General features: G+C 54.2%; 1 protein-coding gene across 1 annotated transcript; it reads right to left on the reverse strand.

The window, feature by feature from the left end:
• Window positions 1-1,403: 1,403 nt before the first annotated feature.
• On the reverse strand, window positions 1,404-25,643 carry CDC45 (cell division cycle 45). Its single transcript, XM_079943007.1, has 20 exons — window positions 25,548-25,643; window positions 25,375-25,434; window positions 24,630-24,722; window positions 23,391-23,528; window positions 22,437-22,583; window positions 18,972-19,027; window positions 17,809-17,857; window positions 16,712-16,773; window positions 15,810-15,860; window positions 14,662-14,781; window positions 13,272-13,403; window positions 13,004-13,102; window positions 12,199-12,360; window positions 6,882-7,020; window positions 6,724-6,807; window positions 6,115-6,233; window positions 4,723-4,799; window positions 3,131-3,196; window positions 2,094-2,148; window positions 1,404-1,817 (listed from the first exon to the last, which is right to left on the reverse strand). The coding sequence occupies exons 1-18, from the start codon at window positions 25,596-25,598 to the stop codon at window positions 3,132-3,134; spliced, it is 1,704 nt and encodes a 567-aa protein (XP_079799133.1). The 5' UTR covers window positions 25,599-25,643; the 3' UTR covers window positions 1,404-1,817; window positions 2,094-2,148; window position 3,131.
• Window positions 25,644-25,737: the final 94 nt, after the last annotated feature.

Consider the following 25,737-nt stretch of genomic DNA (forward strand, 5'->3'; position numbering starts at 1 on the left):
CCAGAGCTGTCACAGCCACCAAGAACTCATTGCTTCCAGGGCAGAAGAGAACAGTGGACAGGATCAGGGGCTGCTGGGAGGAGTTCCAAGCCCAGCCAGTGCAGAGGGCTTGGCAAATGCCCCCAAACTCCACCCTGAGGGCCATGTCCAGAAATGCCTGGGCCGGGTCCAATGGCAAGGAGTCTCCCAGGCCTGGCCAGGTTCCTCATTGTAGGGAGGGGCAGAACCCAAGGACAGGCTCAGGGCAGCTACTGTGAACATGGCCCTGAATCCCAGAACTTCCAGGGAGGCTGAACTATCTGGGGGCCTTAGCTCCCAACAGTGGGATGACTATAGAGAGATGGGCCCCATGGCACAGAGGTCCTTAGCCTTTATGGCAGCCCTGCCTGAGCCTAACCTAGAACAGCTCCCAAGCGAGCAAGTGTGTGATCCTGGAGCCTTGGCTCTTGGTACGGTAGGAACAAGGTCCTTCCACTTCTGCTCTGGCCACAGGGTCCAGGCAGTGTCGGGTACAGGCTGTCTGGCCCAGGTGCAGGCCTAAGGCTGCCTCCTCCACAGCCCAGAGCTCTCTTGACTCCTGGGCCCCAGGCGTCAGCTGGGATTCTGAATGGTAGCTGCCCAGCCCTCAGCTTCTGCAGATGGCCAGGGTGGGCAGCTTGAGGGCCCTGGCGGGGCAGGCTGCTGTCCCCGACCCATGCTGGGAAGGGCAGGGGAAAACTCCACTGCCAGAGGTCAGGTGGGAGGAGCAATGCAGCTCCAGTGCAGCTGATCCCACTGCCCACTACCCCTCCCCAAGGCCCACCCTAAGACCTAGCCCCCCTAACCCGTGTCCTCAGTTCCTGAACACGATTTCTGGGCTTTTCCCACCAACATAAGTGCTGCCCAAACCACTCTGCCACCTCTTGCCCGTGGCCCCAGGTGCCACACCTAGGTGGCCATGGCCCTCCAGCCTGCCTGCTCCCCTGGCACCCGAGCTCTGTGCAGTGGTCACAGATGGCCTCAGCCACTTGCGTGAATGGCTCTCTCCTTGCCAGAGGACAGAAATGGCATCCTCCTTGCCTCCAGATCCCCTCAACCCTTGCAGGTGTCCTGGGGACAACTGGGAGGGTGGGGCCAGCTGATCCCACGGCTTCCCTGACAGAGAACTCTTGCTGCTCCGAAGACTTTGGAGGTTGCTGAAGCCTGTCCAGCTTGGACCTTCTGCGATAGGACGTGGGCGAAGCTGACCCCAAGGCCCCTCAGCAAGCCCCTCCCTTCCTGAATTGGGGCCCCGCCCTTGCTATCCCTGCCTGACTCGCCTGATGGTGTCTGCCATGTGCCCAGAGGTGGGGGTGCCTGGACAGGCAGGTGCTGGGGGTAAGATGATGGACGTGGAGGGTGGGCCTGGGAGGGGTACATGATCAAGAGGGTGGACTTGAGATGCTGCCAAGGCCAGTGGATAGGAGGAAGTGGTGGGAGGGTGAACCGAGCCAGGTCCTGGCTGGCATCAAAGTGGTCAGTGGAGGTGCTGAGGGGCCTGGCCTCTGCCCACTGCTGTCCAGGGAGCCTGGAAGCTGCCCCCCATGCTGATTTCCTGCTGGGCATCGGGGTGCCCAGGGCACAGGATCAAGGTCCCTGTGGACATACAAGGCTCAGAGAACAACCAAGCCCTGGCCCTGTGACCAGAGCCAAGATTGGGGCACCAAACCTAAAATAATCATTTTATTCCATTAAAAACACTGTCCCTGCATCTAAAACTATGTCCATAACTTACAATCTAAATAAAAGCTAGTTAACATAAATAAGGAGAAGGAGGTCACTTCTGAGGAAATCAAACTCTGGAAAAGAGAAAAGAAAAAATAAATTTCAAACAATTCTGATGGTTCCCCAAGTCAAACAAACTGCCCAGGCCTTCCCACTGCTGTGCTGAGCGGCTGCTTCTGAGCAGCCCCACCACTGACAGGTGGTGGGTAGCACCCGCCGTCCTGTCTGCTTGAGTACCTTAGGCCACACGGCTCCTGGCACCTCCTCCCCTTACAGACCCTGCCTGGCAGATTGTCCAGCCTTGGCACTGCCCCCAGCACGCTGCCCCTCACCCTCCCAGGCTGGCTCACCTGGTGCCGTCTTGGTGGCAGCTCGCACATGGCCCTGGGATCATCACCAAGCAGGCTGCAGGGAGGGGTCTGCCTCAGATGCCAGCCCCACTGCCCGAGACCCCCATTTGTAACCTTTGATTTAACCCTCCCCCCCCAACAAAGGCCCTTGCTGAGGCCCAGCCCTTGAGACTCAAGGGGTGTCAGCCCCAGTTCAGATGAGGACAGGGGGGCAGCCTGGTGAGGCTCCCCACAGACGTCACATAAGACCCAATCTGCCCCCAGAGCCCTGTGCCCCCCGAGAGAGGGGCTGGGGGAGGTCCCTGAGGCTCCTAGGCCATTCTCAGCAGAGCCCACCAGGGCTCTCACACTCCCAGCTCACCAGGGACGGGGGACGGAGGAAGGACCCTGGGCCGGCAGGAGGGACCCCCCACACCAGAGCCTGGACAGGGCCCGTGTGACACAGCCGCGACTCCAGCCAGGGGTCAGGGAGATGCCGGGCAGGGCATCCGCTGTTGGGGGCCTGGGCTGAGAAGGGGTCACTAGACAGAGCAGGTCCCCGGCCCATTTCCCGAGGGCCCTTGAGAAAGAGGTGGTGTGTGAGACACAGGGGACAGCGCTGGTGGGAGCGTTGCGCTGCACTGTCACAGTGACAGCCGCAGGCGTCCAGGCTCACATAGGGCCCATGGTTTATAATTCCCCACTGAGTGGCTGCTACCAGCTTGGCCTTCTCAGAAGTCCAGCACATGAGAGCCCAGATAGACACCCTGCGGGCTCCAGCCCAGGGCCTGACGCTGGGGCGAGGGCAGCCCCCGTTCCCGGCCACACCTGGCGCCTTGTGATCAGAGGAGGGTAAACGCAGCTCCTTCTGAAGGGATCCCAGGAGCTTAATGAAATTAGATCCCTCAAAGTGGCCCATTGTGGTCCTGCCACCAGCCTGGGGACAGGCGTCCCTGGGAACAGGCACTGGACCCCATCTCCGGCCTCAAACCCAGGTAGAAGCTGGGCTTTGTGGCAGGGCCATGGGAAGCCACCAGCACCCCTCCCCCATGACTCACCCTAGGACAGGAGGGACACGAGTGCGTCCAGGAACTTGCTGCGGTCCTCGGCTTTCAGCTCAATCACTGAAGTAATGAAAGGAAAACATCACTGGGACGGGAGGAGCAGGGACAGAGCTGGGGGAGGCCACCAAGTACCAAGTTGACTCCCGCTGCCCGGCGCCCCAGTGGCAACAACCCCCTACCACATTCCAAAGGCGCACTTGGCTCCCTGGTGGCCTGGGGTGCTCTGGATCATGAGGCCTATTTAACCGGCCTCCCTGGCTGCCCTGTCGGTGCAGCTGCGACTGTGGTCTGTGGGCAGGACCCTCGGGGCAGCCAGGGGACCAGCGGTGACACTCTGAACACCACAGCCCTGGCAGAGAGGCCTCCCTCCCACCCGAGCGGTCAGGCAGGAGGCGGCCTTCCATCCTGTTCTGGCCAGTCTCTCAGCTTTGGTGTCTCTTCCGTAGAAGGGGACATGGTGCAAATTGACCCATCTCTGGGGGCCATCAGCCTCAGACAAGCACGGGGCCTCATCAGACAGGACAAAACCAGCCAGCCTGGCCCTGCAAGCTGTGGGTACCTCAGGCCTCGACTTCCTCCACACCCCCTGCAAGCCGCCCACCCCTGGGGGAAGCCAGCAGCTCCCGGCCCTCTAGTCTTCCCCATGTGGGAAGCCGGGGCATCCTGCAGGCTGGCCAGCACCGCCTGTCTGCAGTCTCAGGCATGAAACAGGAAGTGGGGGGCTGCTGCTGGAGGGGTCCCCCCACCACGGAGCCACAGCCTGAGTCGGCCCGGCAGGAAGATGCCAGCTCTAGACTCCAGAGGCAATGGGGTGAAGGCGGGTCTTGGCCTCAGAGACTGGTCCTCGTTAAGGCATCAGTGGTGATGTGAGAGGTCCTTTCTGAGAGGTGGGCGCTATGGGCTGAAGGTGCCCACCTTGCTATGGTGACAGCCTAATCCCGGCACCTCAGAACGTGAGTGTACCTGACAGTGGGCTTTTACAGAGGTGATCAGGTCACATGAGGTCACTAGGGTGCGACCTGATTCGGTCTGACTGGTAACCTTATAGGAAGAGATCAGGACACAGACATACAGAGGGACGACCACGTGGAGACACAGGGAGACGACGGCATCTACATGCCTAGGGGAGAGGCCTTGGGAGGAACCAGCCCTGCTGACACTTGACCTTCCAGCCCCCAGAACAGTAAGAAATGCATTTCTGTTATTTCAACCCCCCACTCTGTGGTGCTTTATTACAGCAGCTGGGGCTCACTAACACAGGGGTAAAGTGCCACACATCTGAAGACCAGAAAGTAAATATGGCCAAACATGCCATGTTCCACACTGGCATCCGGTGGCCTACAGGTGTGGCCCCCCCAAAGCCACCATGCAGCAGCGTCAGGGCACAGTGGTGGCCAGACCCCCAAGCTCCTTGGTGAAGTGATCTCAGGGGCTGGATCCTAAGGCCAGAGCCAGGTATGCCTGTCAGGGCCCAGATGGGGTGCAGGGCCTGAGGCCAGAGGACTGCTGGCAGGGCACCCCCGGCACTTCCCTGGTTCCAAGGCCAGCACTGACCTTGAAAGGGCCTCAGTGCAGCGGACTCTTACCTGAGAGATCGAAATGGTTATGCAGTGTCCGGGAGTTGGTGCCCTCCGCCGCCTTCTCAAACGCCCGGCCAAAAAAGCTGGGGACACACAGAGGCACATTGGGGGCTGTGCCTGCAGTGGACCCTCCCCGCCAGGGACACACCAGACTCCTCACTGGCCACAGCCCCGAGGCCTCAGCCCACTCTCTGGACGGCCACTGCCTCTCACTACTGCTCCCATGTGAGCCCTTCTCAGCCCTCAGGTGGGCGTGTCCCCTGGTGCCCCCCCAGGCACCGTGCTGGCAGCTGGGGCAGGTGAGAGGCAGAGGTTCCGTGGAGCCGTGTGGGGATGGGGTCCTAGACACACACAGCAGGTGGGACCAGGGATGAGGGGCCCACAGGGCGGTGGGGGAACAGGAGCTCCTCGGAGAGCAGCCTGGATGGAGCTGCCTCGAGGGAGGTTTGGTGGGGACAGTGGGAGTGTGGGGAAGGGGCTCCAGTGCCTGTCGTGGAGAGCAGAGGGCAGAAGGCGGGCAGAGGAGGGCAAGTGCTCCCAGCCTCCACGGCCACCCTCACAGGAGACTGTGCGCGGCCACCGAGCTCACCGCCAACTGGCCCAGCCATGCACAGACTGGCAGCCCGAGTGAGGACACAGGCGGCTGCGGTGCTGCCTCGGGAACCCTGGCTGGCTCCCACCCATGTAACTTTGGATCTGAGACCCTCGAGGGAGCTTTGGAAAGCAGCCCGGCAGCAGGGAAGCACTCGTCTCAGAGGCCATTGTCTCCCTACTCACGGCTCAATGGCCTTTGCAGACGCAGAAGGTGGTCAAAGCTCACAGTGGCAGAGCTGGGACCGATCCAGACCCAGGGTAAGACCCAGACCTGATCCAGATTTTCAGTGCAAACTGTTTGCTCCTCAGAGGAGGGTTCAGGCCCAGGGAGGGCTGAGGGTTTTGCCGCGGCCGCAGGGCCACGCACCTCGCCGCCCATCCTGGGTGTGTCTGACCCTGGCCGGCCCTCCTCAGGGAGCTGGATGCCCTTGCCTGGAAGCTGGACGTCCACACCACACCTGCACCCCCCACCCCATGCTGGGGTGGGAGCTCCCAAGAGGCCTCAGGCTACTCACAGGGAGGAACCCAGGTTACCTGGAGCCCAGAGACGTGCCCTCACCGGTGAGCCCTGTGCACTGGTGTCTGTCCTGGGCTTTCAGCATGAGGCCCCAACTGCCCTGCCACCCTCAGGCTTGCCTACCTGCTGCACCTCCCTGCACTCTGACCCTGCTCAGTGCATGCTTGATGCTGTCCCACCCTGCAGCCCACGTGTGTAAGCCCCACCACCCTGCTTCATGGTGGAAAAGGCCATCCCTGGCCTGGCATTGAGGCCGACTCCCCATAGCCCCGGGCCCCAGGACTCACTTCTTTCTGTCGGAGCTGTCGGTCTCTGGGGGGATGCCCACCATGGTTACAGTGCCCTGCTCCGCGCTCAGGGGGGCGGCCATCACCAAGGGCAGTAGCTTGCAGCGCCGGTTCTTCGTCTGCAGAGGGAAGTGCACCTCGGTCACAGTGCCCAGGAGCCCCAGTCCCTCGCTCCCCAAAAGCCTCCAGGGACTCCCTCTTCCCAGAGACACTCAAGTCCCCACGCAGCTTGCCCCCAGCCTCCTGTGCCCCTGGCTGTTCCCTCCCTCACCTCCTTTAGGTCCTAACACAGTTGTCACCCCTCCAGGAGGCCCTCCCCAGCACCCCCCGCCCCGCCCCACCCCGCCTGCACTGAACATGAGCCCCAGCCCTGCGTGCTCTGTGAGGCCCACCCCCCCCGCCCCGCCACTTGTCCAAGTGACCTGGGTGGTGAGTGATGGCACGAGGGCTGGTGGGAAGTGGAGGGTTCAGGGCTCAGCGGAGGAACACAGCTCAGGAAAAGGGAGGCACCTGCCAGCCCCTGGCAGGTGAGCAGCCCCCGCACCCCAAGGCCAGTGTCTGGCACCAGCCACTGCCCCCCACCCCCGGCTGCCGTGTTCCCACCCTCACCGAGCACACGAAGGACTTCAGCAGGTGCTTGCTGAGCAGGCTCAGGGCAGCTGGCCTGGAGAACAGCATAACGTCTGGCGTGCCCTGCAGGGAGTGGGGGTAGGTGGTCAGGGGGCGGCCAGCAGGCGGGGCTAGGGACGTGTCTGTGGGGAGCTGACCTCCATGAGGGAGCAGTAGAGGAAGGGCCCCTGGGAAATGATGAGGTTGGTGCAGAGGCAGCTGGCGATGGTCTGCTGTGTGGCGCGCAGCTGCTGCTTGGCGAGCTCCAGGCCGCGATACAGCTTGTCCAGGTTCCCCCTGAAACATGGCAGGCGCACGGCTCCATCACTGGCCGCAGACCGGACACCTGGTTTCTGGGTCAGAGGGGCTGTGGAGCCAACAGTTCACTTCCCTCCCTCCCCAGCTCCCTTTCCGGTGAGAGGAAGGAATAAAAAGTGTCTAAGCCCACAGCGATGGACAGGAGAGGTGCGGGGGGGGTGGGTTCCTGCTGGCATCAGAAGACCAGAGACTGGAAGCCAGCAGAGGTGCCTCCTAGAAGGTGCTGCAGGGCTCTGACTGGAGAGGCTTGGGGGGCACTAGGGATCCCGCCACCAGACAGATGGATTTTTACCCTTCCCCCACACAAAGGAGGGTTCCGTTCTGAACACATTAAAATGAGCCCTCTATGGAGAAGTTAGGTCTTCGAGCAAAGCCTCTGCACCCAGGAGGTAAGGGTCCCAAAGTGTCACATGGGCTTCCCACCCACCAAGATGAAGTGATGCCTTCCGGCCAGCAGGCTTGCCAGGCTTCCACAGCCTTCCCCACCCCCCCCAACCCCTTGAATGTGGAGGACCACCAGACATTTGAGAAATGCCTGTGGCCTGAAAAACCAGCCCTAGTGGAAACATAATTTGGAGACCAAAAGAAAGCTTAAAATGAAGTCTAATTAGTATCTTCAGAGAGATTTGGGCAATACATTCGTAAACCAAGAACAGGATGCTATGAAAAATGATCAGAAACCAGGAAGTATTTGTGGAAAGTAAAATGGTTGCAACAAATAAAAAATTCACTCCAAGTCAAGAAAACCTTCCGTACCACAAATAAGACAAACACATGGAAAATATAAGGCAAAAATCAGAAACAGAGAATCATTCCAGGAAGTCTAGAAAGATTAAGAAACAGACATATGTGTGGGGGGAATAGTAAAGGCAGAGTATCAAAGCATTTCCTCAGACTAAAAGGGCTCACCCAAAACCTCAGTCTAATGCATGAAACAAGATCCACCCCACACACAACTAGACATTCTGGAACACTGAGAATCAAAAAAGATTCCGAAAGCTTCTGGTGGGGGTGAGGGTGCATTTACAGAGAAACAAAAACCAAAATGGCTCAGACTTCTCATCAACACCACTGGCTGCTGGGAGACAGGCAACAACCCTGAATTCTGCACGAGCTAAACCAGCAATCAGATGAGGGCAGAAGATACTGTTAGATGTGCAAGAGCTCAGAATGTTTACCTCACATGTGCCCTTTCTTTAAAAGTTGCTTAAGAATTATGTTCTAGCAAAATGGGGGAGTAAAAAAAACAGATGAGGATCCCAAGATGTGCTGGGTCCACCCCAGTGGCACAGTCTGGGCCGCCAGTGGTGGCGGCGGGTGGCAGGACTAGGGAGCTGGAGCTGAGAACAGAGCCCCAGGCTCTCCTGGACAGAAGGGGCTCAGGGAATGAGAGCTGGGAAAACCAGATATGATAAAGGAGGCAATGAAGAGCTCCCAGGAAAACAAAGAGCTGAGCCAGAAAGGAATGGGATCACCGCACATTAGTGACTCTGGAATATTTTATTAGAGCAACCAAGTAACACTATTTATTGATCTTCATCTTTGAGAATCAACCTACAGCCAAAGATGAGATGACTCACATTCTGTCCTCTACCCCACTTTTGTTAACCTTGAACGTGAGAAAGTATTTTCACATCCTGGGAGGTATGGGGGAGGAGAAAACGAAGGATGCCCAAACCCTTTTCTTACCAACTAGGGAGACAAGAGATGCTGGTGAAAGAACAAGACCGAAGTATGTTAAGGTTACAAAGGAGCTAAAAATAGTGGCACAACTGTACCAACAGGAGGGGAAGGCGCACAGAAATGGGATGAATGCTCTTTTGTCACAGCAGGAAGTCAGCAGACAATGGCTAAGACTGGCCCATCAATTCTGAGAGGAGGCGGAAACAGTCGGCAGTATAGTTTTTTGATTTCTCCATATTTCTAGGTAAAAACAGAGCAACTACATTACAAAACCAAAGACCTAGGACCTACATTTACAACACAAAGAATGCGGAACACCACAGACCCCAAACTATAGGCAGGTGGGAAGAGACCCTCAACTGGCCACCAGACGTGTGGGAGGGAGCAGAGAAGCAGAGACCTAAGAAAGGTGAAACTCCAGGCAACTGGGGACAGTGGCCAAAACTTAAGATTTTTGCGCCACGCAAGAGAAGGTGAGTGTGAGGGCCATGGCAAACACCCGGGGGCTGGAGCAGGCTAGCTCCCCGTACCAGCCAGAGCTCCTTTCCACTCTGGGCCCCTTGCTAAGGAGAGATGGCTACAAGTGGAACTGAAACTGGGCAAGAGAAGGACAATTCAGAAAAGGAAGGCAAAGGCACTGATCAAACACACTGGGATTGTCATGGAGGTTCTAGCCAGGCAATTAGTAAGAAAATGAAATAAAAGGCAGTTAGATTGGGAAAGAAGAAGTAAAACCATCTTCATCTGCAGGTGACATGATCCTATATATAGAAAATCCTGAAGAATCCACTAAAAAACTGTCAGAACTAATAAACAAGTTCTGCAAGTTTGCAGGACAAGATCAGTATACAAAAACTGATTGTAGTTCTATGCAGTAGCAATGAGCAAACCAAAAATGAAATTAGTAAGTTGATTTACAATAGCATCAAAAAGAATAAAATATTTAGAAATAAATCTACTAAAAAGTGTACAGTTTATTCTCTGAACTATAAAACACTGTTGAAAGAAATTAAAGAGGATCTAAGTCTATGGAAAAACATCCATGTTCATGGATTAGAAGACTTAATATTGTTAACATGGCAACACTCCCCAAATTGACCTATAGATTCAATGCAATCTGACTTCTTTGCAGATATTAATAAACTAATCCTAAAATCCACGTGAAAATTCAAGGAACACAGCATAGCCGAAACCTGCTACAAAACTACAGTAATCAAAGCAGTGTGGTACTGGCATAAGGTTAGACACATGGATCAGTGGGAGAGAAGTGAGAATCAAGAAATAAATTCCCACATGTATGGTCAACTGATTTTCAACATGGGTGCCAAATTAATTCAATGGTAGAAGAAGTCTTTTCAACAAATGGTGCTAGAACAGTCAGATGCCCATATGCAAAATAATTAAGCTGATCCCTTCCTCACATCAGATACAAAAATTAACCTCAAGTGAATCATACACCTAATATAAAGGCTAAAACTATAAAACTCTTACAGAAAACAGAGGTGTAAATCTTTGTGACCTTGGATTAGACAATGGTTTCTTAGCTATGACACCAACAACAAAAGAAACAAAAGAAAAAATAGATAACCCAAACATCATCAAAATTAAAAATGTGCTTCAAAGAACATCAAGAAAGTAAAAAGACAACCCACAGGATGGGAGAAAATACTAGCAAATCATGTATATGTTGAGAGACATATTTGGAATATACAAATCAGTTCCTACAACTCAGTCATTAAAAGACAACCCAATTTGGGCTTCCCAGGTGGCGCAGTGGTTGAGAGTCCGCCTGCTGATGCAGGGGACACGGGTTCATGCCCCGGTCCAGGAAGATCCCGCATGCCGCCGAGCAGCTAGGCCCGTGAGCCATGGCCGCTGAGCCTGTGCGTCCAGAGCCTGTGTTCCGCAACGGGAGAGGCCACAACAGTGAGAGGCCTGTGTACCACCAAAAAAAAAAAAAAAAAGACAACCCAATTTAAAGAGACAAAGGACATACATTTCTCCAAACAGGATATGCAAATGACCAATAAGCACATGAAAAACTGCTCAACATCATTAACCATTAGGGAAATGCAAATCAAGGCCACAGTGAGACCACGTCATACCCCTAGGATGGCTGCGATCAAAAAGTCAGACAGTGACACGTGTTGGTGAGGATATGGAGAAATTCAAAATCTCATACACTGCAGGTGCGGATGTACAATGGTGAAACCACGTTTTGGAAAACAGTCCAGCAGTTATACAAAAGGTGACACACAGAATCACCACATGAGCAGGCAATTCCACTCGCAGGTATATACCAAAGAGAGAGGAAAACATGTCCACACAAAAACTCACACGTGTGTTCACAACATCATTTTTCATCACCGTTAAAAGGTGGAAACTACCCAAATGTCCATCAACTGATGATGGATAAATAAAATGTGGTCTATCCCTATGATAGAATATTATTTGCAATAAAAAGAAAGGAAATTCTGACACATGCTATAACACAGATAAAACTTGAGGACATTATTCTAAGCAGAAGAGGCAAGGCCATAAAGGATCACTTAATGTCTGAGTCCATGGATATGAAATGTCCAGAATAGCAAATCTATGGATACAGAAAGTAGGTTATTGGTTGCCAAGAGCTGGGGGAGATGGGAGATTTAGGAGGCGATGGCTGAGGGGAGCAGGGTTTCTTTTTGGAGCAATAAAAATGTCGTAAAATTAGATAGTGGTGATGTTTGCACAACCTTGTGAATATACTAAAAGCCACTAAATTGTACACTTACAATGGGTGAGCCACAGAGTATGTGAATAATAGCTTAGCAAATCTGTTTAAAAAAGTGTGCTTGGAAATGGACCAGGAAACCCCAGAAAGCAGGCGCCTCCACTTCTAACACTCTGAAGCTGGAAAAGCTGTGTGAACCATACCTCCCCCGAAAAAGTCAGGAAGACTAAACTCACAAAAAAATGAGCAACGATCAAATCCTCTCAGTTATCATCAGGAAAAAGAACAAGGAGGATAGTCTCCCTCTCAACAATGAAGGTTAACTAGAAAGACACGCCCCCAAAAGACCAGAACTGTAATATTCTGTTTCAAAACAAGCTGAAAGACATTAAAAAAAATAGTACATCTCAGGAAGTGAGATAAGAAAAAATTAGAAGTCAAAGAAAAATAATTGAGAAATGAAAACTAAACTAGAAGAAACACAGGAATGAATAAACAATAATGCCTGAAGGGGTATGGGAGGTGAGAAAGAAGAAAAATTTTTAAATCAAAAAGAAAGAAGAAAAGGATTCCAAAGAACATGACACATACTGAAGACGGGCACGTGTCTCGTGCGCCCCCAGCTCAGGTGGACTGTGATCTGGATTCCTGCAGACACAGTCACCCCCATGCCTGGGGGCCCTGTGACCTGCCTCCCTGGCAGTGTAGGGCTGAGGGCCGAGTGGCCGGTGGGGATGGGGGCCCACGGCCAGGCCCACTACCTGGAGAGACTGTCCAGAGCCTGGATGAAGTTATCCGTCCCAGAGCCGTCTTTCTCGGGGCTCTCCATTAGCGACATGGTGGCAAAGACCACATCACTGGCCAGGAACTTATGCTTGAAGCCAAAATGGATGCTGAAAGTCTGGATGCGCATGTCCTTCATGCTGCAACGGGAGGAAGTGACACGGCTGTCGTTCTGCACGTGGCCGAAGTGTCCTCGAGTTGGGGTGAGCTCTCACACAGGCCAGGCCAGCACTAATGCTCCCTCCCCAGCCCCCATTGATGCTTGCAGCTAGCCATTCCCGTCAGAGAATGGACGGAGTCAGGAGGCCGACACACCAGCCTTCAACCAGGGTGCTGAGCACCCGGTACAAAGCTGTCAGCCCGTCAGGGCAGGGCATGAGCTAGCTGTGTGTGTGTGTGTCAGGGGGTGGGTACGGGGATGTGGGTGTGGTCCTCTCCTGCCTGCGCCCCAGGGCGCCAGGAGCAGCCAGGCCCGTGTCCCTCCAGCAGCGTCAGAAGACCCGGTTGGGCAGAGCTCGCCTGAACCTGGCCCCAGTGGGCCCTTCCAGGGTCCAGTGATGGACAGTCCATGTTGACCTCAAAGGTCTGCACCTCGGCCCCAGGATGTAAGGATTCTACACTTTTCAGGCACCTTAAATCCTAATTTTAACCCAAAGAGAACTAAAAACTTCAGGGAAGGCTAGTCAGGTCACAATCATCTATGCGTTGTTTTCTGCATTATTTTTAGAATGTGATTAAAGCTGAAACCTTGACAAAGCTTAATCCAGAGAAACATGTGTTTACCCAAATTTATTGGCAGACTCTTCAATCATCTCCCGCAAATTCTCCTTCAAGGAGACGTCCATGGACTGAAACTTCTGCTTCACCTGTTTCAGGGGGAGACTGGGAAGGAGGAGCACCAGTCACAGGAGGCGTGATGCCACGGCTGATGTCCCGGCCTGGCCTTCAGACCAGATTCTGGGATCGAGTGAGGAATGTGGGATAGAGCAGGAGTGGGGGCTTTCCCCCAGGGGAGGGGGGCCATGGGGGGCAGGCCTCGGCGCTCACTCACCCCACATCCGCGAGGAACTCCTGCAGCCGCTTCTGCCCGTGAAGAGACCAGAGCTTGAATCTGGCCGCGGTGTAGCACGTGTTACACAGGCTGTCGTGGAGGGACCAGTGCTGATAGAGCGCCAGGCGGAGGCTGGGCCCGCGGTCAAGGAGCTGTGGCTGCATAGTGACCCAGGCCCCCGCCCTGGGACCACCACCTGTATAACCAGTCAGCCCCCCCGGGAACCTGGAGCTCTTCGACCTTAGTTTAACATGACCCAGACAGCTTGGGAGATGTGGACACACAGCCTTATCCGGGGGCCCCTGTGGCCACACAGGACTTGGGAGGCACCACTGGGCGTCGCCAGTTCAGGCTGGCCTCCCACCCGCTCCCCGCGGGCTCCACCTGCCTGGGCCTGTGCTGGGATCCCCTCAACAAAGCCTCATCCTCACTCCACTCCTTGACAGGCTCTTCCTCACTCCTGGGGCCACAAGTGTGGCTAAGAGGATGGTCCTCGCCCACGCCGAGGGTCTCTGGGCACGCGGCGGCCTCTGTCCTCTTGATGTCCCTCCTGCTGGTTGGGCCCTGGGGCCACTGTCCTCCCTGCCCGCACCCCCAGCGCACCCCGGTCCCTGGACGTCACGTGTCAGGACCCAGCTCCTGGTGGTCGCCCCCTCCCGGAGCTTGGCTGCCCCACACCCGGCACCTCTTCCTAGACTTGTCGTGGGCACCCCCACCTGACCCGTCCAAGCCATGTTCACTGGTCCCCAGCTGTTCCAGGGCAGGCACAGGCCGGCCCCACTCCTACCATCGCTCTACCCGCCACCAAAGCAGCGAGACCCCTGTCACAGCTGCCACAGCCTATCCCCCCCATTCGGCAGCCCCGGGACATTCAAGTACCAGGAACCAGCTCCTCCACCTGCACCCGTCCATAGCTCCAACCCCTCCCTGGAGCTCACCTCAGGGCTTTTGCAAGGCCATGGGATTGCCCAGGCAGCCCTCCCTCTCCTGAGGGTAGCTGAGTCTCCCCTCTGACATGGCCTCACCAAGCCTGTCCTGAGCCCTGCAGCCGGCCCGTTGGCCCGGGTCGCCCCCTCGAGGCGCCACATCCTCCTCGTGGCGCCACATCCTCCTCGTGAAGTGTCACTCTCTAATTGCATCTGCTTGCTGCTTCCCAGCCCGCTCGGCAGGAGTCTGCGAACCCTCTCAACTGCCTGAACCACCGTGGCCCCATGTGCACTTGCCTGTGTTCACCCAGCACCCATGCACCCTGATACACGTGATGCTCCTGAACATGGCAAAGCCATGGACGAGCCAGGCAGGGCCCACGTCCAGGACTCCTGCTGCACCCACTGGGCCCTCTGCCCAGAGCCTCTCGTCCCGGGGATGCAGGGCTGAGCCGTGAGGATACTCGTACTCGAAGGAGATGCGCATGCAGTCGACGGAGAGCGCATGTTCCTCGTCCTCATGCCGGTGGTTGTGCCGGGACACATGCCGCTGCAGGATGCCCACGTCGGTCACGTACTTCATCCTGGAAGACAGCACGCAGCCTGGGGCCCCCTCCGCCCCTCCTGTCCAGGGCCCAGGACCCCTGCTGCCTCTGCAGGCAATCGAGGGCCAGGCTCTAGCCTCATCTGCCACCCCTGTGCAATCTCTCCTGGGCAGCAGCTGCCCCGCGTCATTTATTTGAGGCCCCCTAGGGTGGGCACAGAGGGTGCCATGGCCCACCTGCCAGCCACGGTCAGTGGACAGACCCCATAGTGACAAGACGCCCAGCACAGGAAGTGTTGGCGAGGAGAGCAGGAGAAGGCAGACCCCGTCCAGGTCCACTTGAGGGGCCACCCAGGCCAGCATGGTGCCCAGCGTTGTGCACCTGACACCATCGGCAACACAGGAGGGGAGCAGGCTAGGCCCAGGCCGTGAGACTCGGGACCCTCCAGTGGGCAGGGTGGGAGGGGCAGCTACCGGGGCACAGGGGCCTCTGCAACCAGTGCAGGCAGGCGGAGGCTGTGCCAGGAGGCAGGCACGGGGCCCTTGGATGGGGTTACAGTTCCCACCAGATGGCACCAGAGCAGCAGGAATGAGAGGGGCACCGGCTCCCCCGCCCCTCCCAGGTGTCTACATCCTGGAGTCAGACAGACAGGAACAGCAAAGCCCACCCACCAAGGGCAAAAAGGGTTCGGGTCCACACCAGCCCTCCTTGCAGGCCTGTCCAGCCTTCCCCCAACCTTTGAGATCACGCCTGCCTGCCCTGGCAGGCCTCGGGGCCCTGGCCCCTCCTCCCAGCCCTGTGTCCACTGGGCACAGGGGTCAACAGACAACATGAGAGCCGGGAGACCGGGCCCCTCCGCTCATCTCAGGCTCCACCTGCTGGGCCCCCGAGGTGGATGAAGCATCCACACAAGGCCACACATGACTGCACTAGAGGTCCAGTCCTGACAAGGACCCAGGCCCAAGGCAGCCCCTCCTCAAAGGGCGCCGCAGGGACGCTGCCCCCAGCCCACCACTGCAAACCCGGCTGCGGTCGACCTCAGACAGCCCGGGGGAGCGCATCCTTACTGGGTGATCTTGTCTTGCACCCACTGGTCTGTTAGTCCAACAATGGCCCACCTGGAAGGAGAGGAATGGAGCCGTGAATGGGTGGGCGGCACTCACAGGCATGTCCTGCCAGCGTGGCCTGACCCAGACACTCCGCTGGACCAGCGGTCCCGCCCTGCGGGTGAAGAGGTTCCAAGGCTCCCATTGCGGTGTCACTGCTGTGGGGCTCTTGGTTCCCAGCAGGGATCCCCTATGACAAGAGCGGCAGGCCCCACATCGCCTGTGTCCCGGCTCGCCTGGCCACACGCCACCCTTGCCAGCTCAGGGCGACAGGGCACCTCTGGGCCTTGATGTGGCCAGTGCCTGGCCCTGCCCTGGCCGTCCTGAGGCTCTGACTCAGCACAGACCGTCACCTTGCAGAGGAGAAAACCAGGACCTAGAGCAGAATGCTGAGGGTGAAGCAGGCCAGACCCACACACTCCTCGCTAGACTCTGAGCCTTTAGTCCCCAAATCAACCCGCGTTCAGGAGCGCAGTGGGCCACGCACCCCCGCTGGAAGCCCCAGCAGCAGGCTCAGAGGCAGGCCAGCGGCTACTCCTGTCCCAGAACTACCCCCCGCCAGGGTTGCAAAGATGCTTGGCGACAGCAGCCTTGTTCAAACCTCACGCTCAAACTGATTTGGGTAGCAAGGCTGGGCGGGTCAGCTGGGAAGGGTGGAGAGGCCCAGGCCCCTCCCTCAGACCCTCGGCACCCCATGACACTCCCCAGTCCCCCCAGGAGTCTGTGTGCAGCCGGGGGCCCCAGTCAGGAAGACGACCAGGGCCTGCACATGTGCAGAAAGGGGCTGCACCCGGCACTCCCCTGGCAGTGGGGACCCGCCCTGGCTGTGAGGATGCAGCTGCTCATAGGAGGGCCTCACGCACCACAGCATGTCGCTCAGGTCCTTGGACATCATCCACGCCAGGTCAAACATCACCATGGCCGACTGCAAGAGAGACAGGCTTAAGGTCGGGCAGCCATGCTCACGGCAAGGTCAGGATCGTGCTGCCCGGGGCCCTGGGACCATGCGAGCAGGGTCTTTCCCACAGGGCTGTCTGTGGATGAAGTATCCAGCTCCCATGAGCAGATGGGCTGGGTCCTGGCAGGAGATGGGAGGATCAGGGTCTGACCAGAAGACTCTAAATCCCGTTTGCCCTGAGACGTTGGGCTTCCTTCAACAGCGCCAAGGAGACTGGTTTCCGCGGGAATGTCCAGCATCTGAGGAGCTGGGCATCCGTTGCTGCCCACACCACCCACCCCTCCTGCGGCTTAGGATCCTCCACTTGCCAGGGCAGAGAGATGATCCCACAAAGGGCAACGGGGCCTTGACCAGAAAAGGGGCTCTGGAGATCTGTGCTCAGGGTCCAAGGCCCCAGAGCCAAATTCTAATGCTAAACACAGGATGCTTTACTGGAAACTTATTTTCTAGGGGTCCTCAAGGCCCTGAGCTCTGCTCAGTGATGCCAGAGTCGACACACTGGGTTTTCTGTACGAAACTCTTCCTGGAACACATATGCTGGTGGGCCTGTGTAAGTCCAGAGTTCTACCTTCTTGCACAGAGACTAACAGACCTGTTCTGCACTTTTTTTTTTTGGCCACGCAGCATGCAGGATGTTAGTTCAAACCCAGACCCCTGGCAGTAAGAGCGCCAAGTCCTAACCACTGGACCGCCAGGGAACTCCCTTGTTCTGTACTTTTGATCATGAACAGAAATAATAGCTGCTGTTCCTTGAGTACCTCTAGGTAAAAGGAACTGTCCCAACAACTGCCTCTGGAGTGAGGGCTGCTCTCTTCCTTTTACTGAGGAGGAGAGGCTCAGAGAAGCTGCATCCCCTGCCCAAGATCACAAAGAGGAAGCTGTGGGGCTGGAATTCATACCAGGCCTTCGTGGCTCTAAAACCTGTGCTCATTCCTCCTCCTGTTTTAGGACAGTGACCCCTAGAGTCCAAACGTGACCAGGATCCCACCTATCTGTACTTACCGATGTCCCATGATATTCGTACTGCTCGTAGTCAAAGAGTATGTCTCTTCTGTAATGACACAAAACGCGGGTCTTCAACAGGAAGCAGAACAGGAAGACAAATATTGGGAAAAATGCTAAAACTGGACGGTACCCAAGAAACGCAACTGAAATAGTTTGTTTTCACTTATTGACTCTTCAAGGAGTGTAGACGTACAATGGCTGGGAAGGGAGTAAACGGGCTCAAACCTCGTGTGGCTGCAGAATATGTGAAATGGCACAGCCCCAGAATCCCCCCCAAGAAATGATCCCCAGAAGGGAATTCACGGAAAAAGCAAGACAAGACGGGCTCTGCGTGCAGCCTATGTGTCACAGGAGGATGCTGGACCCAGCCTCCAGTTCACAAAGAAGGGGAACCGGCCAGTTGAGCACTGGGCAGTTGATAAAGTCTTTTGGAACCATCAGAACTATGATCCTATTAAGAGGAAAAATGCAAAATTAGGTGTGATTATGTAAAATGTGCACAAGTACAGATAACCCAGGAAAATCAACCCAAAGCCAGAATCTCTTCCTATTAGTGAAAGTGGGTTATATTCAGTTTTCTTTCCTTACACTTCCTGAAATGGTTTTACACTGTCCTTCCACGGGGGTTGGCTGGGGGCACAGCAGGACGGGGGCTGGGTACTCAGACCCTGCTAGACCTCCAAGGACTGTGTTTAGCAAGGAATTCCCAGCTCTAGAGCACTGCTCCACAGTTTGCCTCAAGCTAGAATAACCTCTCCAATGTTTTCATTTTAAAGCACTTGTTTTTTAATTTGCAACAGGAAGAGAAGGTGTGTGTAACTTAGTTTCCTTTTCATACTTTTTTCCTATGAAAAGTTTTACACAATTGCCATCTCTTGAATTTGTAAATAAAAGTATCTACATTTAGAAAACTATGAAAACAAAGGACCAGGGCCCTCACCCCTAATGGATGGCATGTGCTTGGGAGACCTTCAGGCCAGGCCCGGCCTTTGTGGGACCAGAGGGCGAGACAGAGGGGCCCTGAGCTCCTCCCCAGTGCAGGGCCACCCGCTCAATCCTGCAGACACTGGCGCAGAGGCTCTAAACCGAACATGTGATCCTCAAATAGAAAAGAAAGGGGCATCGCTGACCCGCTATCCCGCTGCTGGACGCAGCCTCACCTCCGAGCCTCCCATTCTCTTCGCTTCCTCCTCTTCAAGGTTTGCTCCGCGATCTCCTGATCCACGACAAAGAGAACAAATGGTTGTGCAAAGGAGCCAGGAACTCACCCCACAGCCAGAGAAGGTTCTGATCTGGCAGAAGGCACAGGGCACGAAGCCTGCTCCTGGGGAGGGAGGCGCTGAGGGGGCAGCTGGGCCCTCTGGCCCATCAGCACTGCGGGTGCGTGGATGTGGTTGGCCGCCGCCCCCCCCCCCCCACCACCCTGCCAGAACCTGCTCAGGCCACACCCCGAGTCCTTCATCCCAGCACGGAGCAATCCACCAAGAGCCCGCCACTGCCTCCTGCTGGCTTTCCCACCAGATTAAAAAGAGCTCACACTTCTACATCCAGACCCCACCGTTTCCAGCGACTATTCTGATCTCACAGGCACAACCTCATTCAGTTCCCACAACAAAGGCAAGGGGGTGGGGGGACGGCAGTTTTAAAAACTCGCTTCTGGAAAGATGGTGTACGTGTATTTTTCTCTATACATTCATTAAATATACTTAAAAACACCAACATCACATATTATAAAAAAAAAAAAGATTCTGAAAGGTGAAGAGGAAGGCTGACCAGCCAGGGATCCTGGGACCTGAGGGATGTCACAGCATGAGTTCCCTGGATTTTCTTTTTTGTTCATATATCCCAGATTTGGAGCTGAAGAAGCCGGCCACTTGGAAACACCAACAGGTACGAAGAAAAAACTCCCCAACAAAAGCCAAAGAACCATGAAGGAACAGCCTCGGAAGACAGGAAACTTTTAGAGGATAAGTGCTTGACTCCAGGACCACCCCCTCCAGCCCAGCGCAGGCCGCATGGAGCCCAGCCTCCCCCGATGAATACCTCCCATCTGTAACACCTCCTCCTTCTACCTGTGCACTCCCTACACCCTCGCCAGGGTAGAGTCAGAGGCCAGGCAGGGAGCCTGGAGCTTCCTTACCTAGTGGTAACGCGAGAAGCTGGGTCAGTTGTAGATTGTTGGTTGGAATGTAAAATGGCACAGCCGCTCTGGGAAAGGTTGGCAGCTTCTTAAAAAACTGAACACATAACTACCACACAACCCAGCAAATGCACGCTTGGTCATTCATACCAGGGAAACGAAGACTCGTGTTCATACATACAAATCTGCACACAAATATTTATAGCAGCTCTATTCACAATAGCCAGAAACTGGAGACAGCCCAGATGTCTGTCAGTGAGTAACTGGCTAAACTGAGGCCGGTCCACACCATGGAACATACTCAGTAACTAAAGGGAACCAACCTGATACACCCCAAGGCCTGGCTGAACCTCCAGGGAATTATGCTGAGTGAAAAAGCCAATCCCCAAAGGTTATTTACTATATGATTCCATTTATATAATTCTTGAAAGGACAAAATTATAGAAATGAAGAAGAGTATAGTTGTGGCCAGGAGCTAAGGAGGGGGTGGGGGCAGGAGGGAAGTGGTGTGGCTATAAAAGGGCCACAGGAGGGGTCCTTGTGGTGACGGAAATGTCCTGTGTCTTGACTATTTCAGTGGTTGTGATGTTGTGCCATAGTGTTGCAATATGTCACCACTGGGGGAAACTGGGCAATGTATGTAAGTGATTTCAACTCATTTCTTACATCTGCATGTGAATCTACAATGATCTCAAAGTTCAAAGTTTAATTTAAAAAGGCAAGTCATGGTCCTGATGAGGGAACTTCTGGGGGATGATAGAACTGTTCTCTATTATGATGTGGTGGGGGTCACATGGCTTTATACATTTGTCAAATCTCAGTGAACTGTACACCCGGTGAATTTTATTGAGTAGAAGTTATACCTTAGTAAAGCTGACTAACAAAACCCCCAGGGCCCAAGAATTCTTTGACCCTCCCCACGACGCACAGTGGAGTCCTGTCCCCTCCCCTCGTGGCTGTGGAACTCCAGGGCTGATCAGGAGGGCTCAGACAGCTCAGTATCAAAAAAAACCCAAACAATCCAATCAAAAACTGGGCAGAAGACCTAAATAGACATTTCTCCAAAGAAAACATACAGATGGCCAACAGGCACACGAAAAGATGCTCAACAGCACTAATCATCAGGGAACTGCAATTCAAAACCACAATGATATCACCCCACGGCTGTCAGAATGGTTAGTATCAAAAAGACCACAAATAACACATGTCGTTAGGATGTGGAGAAAAGGTAACCCTCCAACACTGTCGTTGGGAACTAAATTGGTGCAGCCACTATGGAGAACAGTACGGAGGTTCCTCAAAAACTAAAAATAGAGCTACCATATGACCCAGCAACTCCACTCCTGGGCATATATCTGAAAAAAACAAAAACACTAATTCAAAAAGATACATGTACCCCAATGTTCATTGCAGCACTGTTTACAATACCCAAGACATGGAAGCAACTTCAGTGTCTGTCGACAGATGAATGAATAAAGAAGATGTGGTGTGTATATACAATAGAATACCACTCAGCCGTAAAAAAAGAAAACAAAATGGAATTCTGCCACTGTGACAACATAGATAGACCCTTGAAGTATTATGCTAAGTGAACTGAGATGGAGAAAAATAAAAAATAAAATAAAATACCATATTATTTTACTCACACATGGAATCTAACAAAACAAAATAAATGAACAAACAAAAATAAACTCATAGATACAGAGATTTGTTACCAGAGGGGAGGGGGCTTGGTGGGTGGAGGACATGGGTGAAGGGGATCAGGATCCAGCATATGGTGGTAGATGATAACTAGGCTCATGGTGGTGAGCACTTTGCAGTGTACACAGATGTTGGATTATAATGCTGTACACCTGGAACCTATATAATAAAAAGAAAGAGCTCTAAAAAATCAAGGATTAGAAGATAAAGACTAAAAGTTGGCTGGAAAATAGAACAGATAAAGAGCCAGGCAAGAGGAAAGAAATCTCAGAGTGGGTCTGAGAGGTCCCAATCAGACGATCCAAGACTCTAGAAATAGCAGGCAGGTGAGGAAGCAGGACACCCCCCCCAGATGGACAGTGTCCAGAACATCCCAAACATGGCCCTGAAGGGCTCCTCCCAAGGCTCTGGTCAGGCCAAGGATGAAGGGAGGACCCCAAACATTCCAGAGGCAAATCTCAGCCTGCACACCAAGGACCAGGGGCCAGAGGGCATTAGCTTCCTTACAACACCGAGCACTAGAATAATCTCATCCCTTGTGTGGGGGGAGCAGCGCCTCCCACCTGTAATTCCACATCTCGCAGAAGCCACCAGTGCTGGATGCTACAGCTCAGAGAAGTCCAGAAACCTGCCTGAGGCCACACAGCCAGGGGATGGCAGAGCACAGAGTTGGCACCCACACCTGCTGCCTCCCATCTCTGCCTGGGCCCACAGGCTCCGGGCTGACCCCTGACCTCGGGGAGTGGTCATTTCCTCAAGACCGTGTTGAGAGGCCCAAACCCACCTCCTCCACCCGTGCGCGCTTCTCGGAAGGCTCTGACCCCTCGTCACTTTCGTTTCCCGAATGTTCTTTATCCTCCTCTTCATCCCTAAAAATGTCGTCATAGGCGGGAACTTCAAGGTCATCATCTTGTTTAATGAGCAGTTTGATCTAAGATTAAAACAAAAAGCAATCAATCTCCTCTGTCATTCATGGAAAACTATCCATCACGTTTTCTCTCGCAGTCTTATTTCTCGATTGGCCACAGCGAGCCGCTGGAATCTGCATGCTATTCAGTGCACAGAAACTACGGGAATTTGAAAACTACCTACAGTCATTAAGTTTGGAAAAAAACTTCCTCTTAGGCCACATACTCAGCCAACAAAACGAATGCCTTGTACCTCAGCCTTTGACAGAGGACACGGAGATCGGTGACCTTGAAGTGAGCAAAGCTCCTGTCTCTAGAAGAGGCCCTTCACGTGAGAGTTTCAGGGCTGATGCTTTGTTACTGTGGATGCATGCCCACTGCTGACAGGTCAAAGAGCACGTGTGACAGAGCCATGGCAGGCTCACAGCAGCCTCGCACCACTGTCCTGCTGGTCCCCACACCACCCTGGATGGGCAGAGTGCATCCTAGCCCCATTTATAGGGGAGGTACCTCTGAGGTCCCCCAATATTCAATAAGGCTGGGCTGGCCTGAGCTTGGAGTGCAGACTCAGGGCAGGTTCTGGTCCCTACACCTTCCAGGACAAGCGAATTCCATACACACCCTCTGAGCACCTCCAAGGTTAGGTGCCATGTTTCTCATCAAAGATGGACAAGACCAGGTTCTGTCCTCAGGCTGCTCCAGCTCTTATAGGGGAGGTGGACACGGGCCTTGTCAAGAACACCAGGCATCACATTGTCCGCAGCATAAAAGGGAACAGACAGACGGACAGGAGAACTCAGGGGAGACATGGGCCCCGAAGGCCGGCTTACCTGGGCATCATTGTACACGTTCACGACATTGACTGGCCTGTGAGTGTCACACACGAAAAATACGGTGTCTTCATCGGGTTGAAGGATATCCAACAGGTCCACGTTAGCACCACAGTTTATGAGGATAAAATAGTGGAACTGAGAAAAGGACGGGGACCCTGTGAGTAAGCGCGTGGGGGAGGCCGTTTGTCTTCAGCACTAGGCCCGAGTCCTGCTGAGACACGCAGCCCCTGACGCATGGCGAGGCGCTGACAGTGAGGGGCTCCAAACACGGCCACAGCTGGCCTGTGCAAGTGCTTTAACAACTCCATATACCATTTCATTTCCACCGCGACATTGTGAGGTGGGTTCCATGCCTGTCCTGGCTTCAACGAGGAGCAGGCAGAGGATAAGTGTGCCCGAGTCTCAGGCTTGGGGTCAAGAAGGTGATGTGGATGGACCAAGAGTTCAAATGCATAACCGGGTCTCTTCTGATCTGTCACTCTACTGTGACAAATTGCCTTTCTGTGCTAGTAGCATGGCACAGGATTAAATTTCTATCAAGTCCTAGGTAGGCCACACTTAACAAGCACCTAAATATTAAGTTAACCCTTTAATTACATCCTATCACTATAGAAAACCCTTTCCTTATAAATATTGAACTGGCAGAGGTCCCTCTCATGATGACAGGAGCACCGGGTGAGGACTTATTTCTGCCAGACAGTCCTAGATGTGGCCAGAAACTCTAGGGACCCTCTTCCAGACTCCAGTCTCTCCCTGTGGGGCTGTGGGGTCTCAGATGTCCCATCTCTCATTATAGCTCCATGCAGAGGTGGGAGGAGGCCTGGTCTCTACTGCTTAAATGTCAAAAGGAGACGGTATGTTCCTGAATTTCAAGCTGGAAACCTGGATATGTTTTCTTGGAGAGATAAATATGAAACAGTAGTCTAATCTAAAGTAATTTTTACAAGGCCATATAAAAAACAACCTGCCAAATTCCAAGCACCTTACGATGAAATGTATCTGCAACACAAGTTCAAAGTTAGAGGCTGTCCATATTCACTATCTCTATTTTGTTGTCAATTTTGTCTCCACAATTTGAGGGTAAGTCACCTGGACATATAGCTCACTTTTCTCTTCCGAAGAAAGTCGGTAGTTAGAAATACATGCAAGCTATTGTATACATAGAAAGAATGCTCAGTGTTAAGAAGTTGTAGTTGAGTAAAAAAAGCCAAATATTCTCAAATGCATCTCTCATACCTGTTCTTTATGCTCAAGAAATGCAGTTTCAAGTTCTTGCCACCCAGAAACTGGAACCAGCGTATACTGCACGTGGTCACACTGGAACAGGGCCTGGAGAGAGATTTTTTTTCAAAACCTATTGCAGCTAGGATGTCTGCAATCTACCTTGAAATGCACTTAAAAAAAAAAAAAAGATGAGAGACAAACAACACGTGATAACCTAAGGTTAGTGAAATATTTATGTCAGCAAGTAGGTGATGGGGACATGAATGTCCACTGAATCATCTGGTCAACTTTGCTGAAAATCACCAAAGGAAAACTGAAAAGCTGATGGTTTTTCTATGTTTTCTGAGAAGTAGTTCCTGACCCAAGGGCCTCTGACCAAAGCTCATGTAAACCTTGCACCATATTCAAAACCGAACCAACGATCTTCCCTAACAGGCTAAAGAATCGAGTATCTCCAGAATCGCTTATGACACCACTGTGCCCTCGGCTGTCAGATTCCTCCGCTTCAAACCCCACACGTGAGAAGCCGCCACAGGTCTACGGATCTCTCGAATGCAACCATTCTGTGTCCAGGTTGCTACAGAGATACTAACTAGTATCCCTGCCTTTTACCTAGTTCCCCTCTAACCTACCCAACGCCGTCCCGCCAGGGAAGCAGCCTTCTGAGTCCCCGCCCCAGGACGAGCTCTCGTCCGGGATCGGGTCCTCGCCCCGCTCCTCCCCCGCGCCCCCCGCCCGCCCAGCCCGCGGGCCTCACCTGAAGGATCTTGCAAGCGCACAGAGCGTCCACGTCCGAGGCCACGAAAAGAAGGACCCTCTGTCGGGGTAGAGAGGGCTGAGCGCGGCGCCCCGAACCCCGGCCTCTCCCTCCCCCACGGCCGCGGGCCCTCGTCCCTTCCCCCAAGCCTCGGGGCCCAAAGAAGGCTTCACCTGGCTCTGGAGCACCTCGTAGAACTCCTTGCGGAAATCTGACACGAACATGGCTACCGCGGCTAGACACCACCCTAGCTCGCGCAGAAACCCCGCGAGCCCGGCGACGGTCAAGACTCCCGCCAAATCAGCGCTCTTCCGATTGGCCCGGGGGCCAACCAACAGGGACTCCGTTCCCAGCCTTTCCTCC

Source organism: Stenella coeruleoalba (genome assembly GCF_951394435.1).
Source record: "Stenella coeruleoalba genome assembly, chromosome: 14".
In the NCBI taxonomy this organism is placed as follows: Eukaryota; Metazoa; Chordata; class Mammalia; order Artiodactyla; family Delphinidae; genus Stenella; species Stenella coeruleoalba.